Source organism: Rhamphochromis longiceps, unplaced genomic scaffold, assembly GCF_057381845.1.
Source record: "Rhamphochromis longiceps isolate RC_006_pf unplaced genomic scaffold, R_longiceps_female_GT1.1 unmapped_scaffold_4, whole genome shotgun sequence".
NCBI classification, from domain to species: domain Eukaryota; kingdom Metazoa; phylum Chordata; class Actinopteri; order Cichliformes; family Cichlidae; genus Rhamphochromis; species Rhamphochromis longiceps.
The window spans coordinates 1,207,635-1,210,958 of record NW_028187224.1 but is presented as its reverse complement, the minus strand read 5'-3'; the positions used below and the strand labels follow the sequence as shown (position 1 = coordinate 1,210,958).

The window sequence follows — 3,324 nt, the reverse complement described above, 5'->3', positions numbered from 1 at the left end:
TGACTGTCATCATTTATTAAAAAGATGTAACAATGTGACATAATGCAATATAATAGTGTCAGTTACACATTGTGGGTTGCACTGTGGCCAGAATGGACATTACCTCCTGCCTAATGGAAGCTGTCAGCCATCCTGCAACCATGAATTAAATAAGCAGAAGTGAAGGGATTGTTAACAACAATTTAATAATAAAATGTAATGTGATAGTTGCACTTTATTAGCTACCCACAATCGTATGAATAATAACCATGAATGCACTGCATGCTCATAGCAAGTTCTTTAGGTTTAAAGTGAGATCCTGCTTTAAAGGGCGCTTCATCTGCTGGGAATGACATGTTTCTTCTAGTATGTAAGGCTCAGCCCATCTTACTGGGACTTACTTTTGTAGATCCACATGCTCTAAACCTGGTGCTCCATGATTGGTGCAGAAGCTTTAAGCTCCTATTAACAAATAATAACCATGTGTAACATAGTTAAATAGAGTTGAAGTTAAATCCCGCTAAATGGGACATTGGCGCCACCTACTGTCGAAAAAGTGACCCTGCAATATTCACAAAGGGCAAGGGATTCTGGGTAATCCTCAGAATAATGGAAGATTCCTGCGAGGTAAGGAATGCGCAAATGTCGTGGGGAGGAAAAATCATATCGCAGGCTGTTAAAGTAATACAGTCTGACCCGATTATTTTTGTTGTTTATACATCATTTGTTGCGGGTCATTTCTCCAGTCTTTATGTTGAACTGAGTGCACGTTTATGTGAGATTTCTTTATTGGGAGGAGAGGAAACAAAATGGGAGCATAGTTAGCTAACTCTGTTGTTGCTTTCCCGTTTAGATTTTGTGCTGATTGCCCACGACATTAAAAAGAGAGCATTCTAACCATTGCCTTTTTGTTGTGAATGCAGGTATGTGACTGTGCCACACTGTTTAGAGAATTTACATTGTTTCATGTACAGCTTTAAAATATATTTCTATATTCCTTTCATTTGGGAAATTTAACATGCAATGTTAATGGTGTTGAAGCTTTTCTATTTTGGTTGTATAAATTTACCACTATACGATCACACTGCAAGTGGAAATGTAATCCTCAGAATAATGGAGGATTCCTGCGAGATTTTGTGCTGATTGCCCACGACATTAAAAAGAGAGCATTCTAACCATTGCCTTTTTGTTGTGAATGCAGACCAGAGAAGACACTACACAGAGGTCACATTGGTGCCGTGACTCGTTCGTGACGCTGCTGAATCGGGCTGGTGTCCTCTCGTCGCAGCATCATCGTGGAGCATCAGCTTCCTTATTGTTTAGTCTGTTGGGTAACGGAATCAAACTTTGGGGACTGTTGGACATACTTTTATATTGGCTTTGTATATTGCCATATTGTATTAAGTCCACCTTAGCTCTATTAATATTCTGCTAGATATGGATCTAAGTTACTCTGATGACACCCCAAATGTGACTCCCCTTGTTGTGGGTAGGGGCAGAGGGTTCACAACTGTTCCTTTTTCACTGGGTGACTGTCGGGTGGGGCATAGAGCAGCAGATAGTTCTTGTGAGCTGGTGGCTGAGTCGCAGTCAGTACAGTGCACTAAGTCATCTACCTCAGACCCCCCAATAACTGATGTGAGTCTAGTCGACCAAATGAGCGACATTGTGCAGCAAATTGGGCAATGCCTGGCTGATAGCATTCTGTCACACCTGACTACGCCACACACTTCGAGCCCTGCATCTGCTACATATACATGTCCTGAGGTGGCGCATGAAACAACAGATCTCCCCTCCAGCCGCTCACTAGATCTCTCTCAAGTCCAGCTGGTGGCTCCACGACAGGTTAAAGACCCACCTGTGTTTCGGGGGGAGAGTTCGGACTCATTGTCTGTTGATGAGTGGCAGGAAGCCATGCAGAGTTACATAAAGAAGAGTGCCATTCTTCCAGAAAACCAAGCTGAGGAGATTTTGATGCATCTGAGAGGCAGGGCAAAAGATGTTGTGAAATTTGGTGTGAGGAATGGTGGAATTGATGTCCAGCATAATCCACAAGCTATCTACAGACTTCTGCACAAACATTTTAGTTCCACCCAGTGCTCGTCTGTGCCCCTGGCTGACTTTTATTCCACCCTGCCGAAGGACCGAGAGGATCCATATGAGTACTGGCTGAGGCTGAACAAGGCTGCTGATGTTGTTGGCAACTGTCTTAAGGAGCAGGGGAAATCTTTTGAGAACTCTGGTGTGGAGGTTGCACACATGTTCATCAGACACTGCCCCTGCAGAGACTTGGCTCTTATTTTTAGAACCAAAACATGTGATAAATGGTCAGCTCGTGAAGTTCAGGAGGTACTGGATGAGTATCACCTGGGTAAGGGGTTCCAGTCTCCTCCACAGACGGGTAACTGTGTCTATGTGAATAAGGCAGAGGTTAGCACAAATGGTACTCCTTGTTTGGCTGACCATGAGCAGAGGCCAGCTGTGAGTCAGGATGGCTCTGCTATTGAGAGGTTGATCAGCATGCTAGAGAAGGTGCTGCTTCAAGGCCCAGGCTATGCTCGAGCTAATGCCAGGCGACAGAGTGCCCGACTGCCGAGAATACCGGGCTTAGATGACACACCATGTTCCATCTGCAGAGATAGCTCCCACTCCACACTCACGCACTGTCGGGAAAACAGATTGTGCTTCATGTGTCACCTACCTGGTCATTCGAGACGTAACTGCCCAGAGGGCAAGTGTACTCCTTCCAGTGGTCATCAGGGAAACTGAACGATCTGCGTGGAGGGGAGGACAGCGCAGATCCAGCAAGTAAGCCTCCCATCTTGGATGTGACTGATATTAATGATTATGACACTTTGTATTCTACTTACAGTGGCATTGTCCCGCCAAATAAAACACTGATTGCACAGGGCTTGCATAGGCTCTCAAACACTGATAGTTTATTCTACTCTGCAGTGACTACTAGTGGTGGACAAGTTCTTAAAGCATTAGTGGACAGTGGCTCTATGGCGTGCACCATAAGTGAGACAGTTGATGAGAAACTTTCACAATCGATACCTGATATTGAGAGACGTTCAGCTGAAGACGTTGTCATTGTTGGTTGTGGGGGTCACCTCGTTACGCCTTCTGCTATGTATGATCTTACAGTGTCAATATATGGCTTTAAGGTGGTGATTCCTGTTCTGGTGGTTCCGGGCCAGGCTGATGACATGATTCTGGGCAGCAATGCGATAAAGTGGCTTATTTCACAGTTAAAAATGACTGTTGGTACCCAGGATGATGCTTTCCCTCATTTGGCAACTTTGCTGTCCTATTCTGATGACTGTGGTGGCAGAGCAATGCCTC

General features: G+C 44.8%; 1 protein-coding gene across 1 annotated transcript; it reads left to right on the top strand.

Annotated features, from left to right (window-relative positions):
• Window positions 1-604: 604 nt before the first annotated feature.
• On the top strand, window positions 605-2,897 carry LOC146640621 (uncharacterized). Its single transcript, XM_085399994.1, has 2 exons — window positions 605-902; window positions 1,111-2,897. Exon 2 carries the CDS (start codon window positions 1,417-1,419, stop codon window positions 2,746-2,748), a length of 1,332 nt encoding a protein of 443 aa, XP_085256120.1. The 5' UTR covers window positions 605-902; window positions 1,111-1,416; the 3' UTR covers window positions 2,749-2,897.
• Window positions 2,898-3,324: the final 427 nt, after the last annotated feature.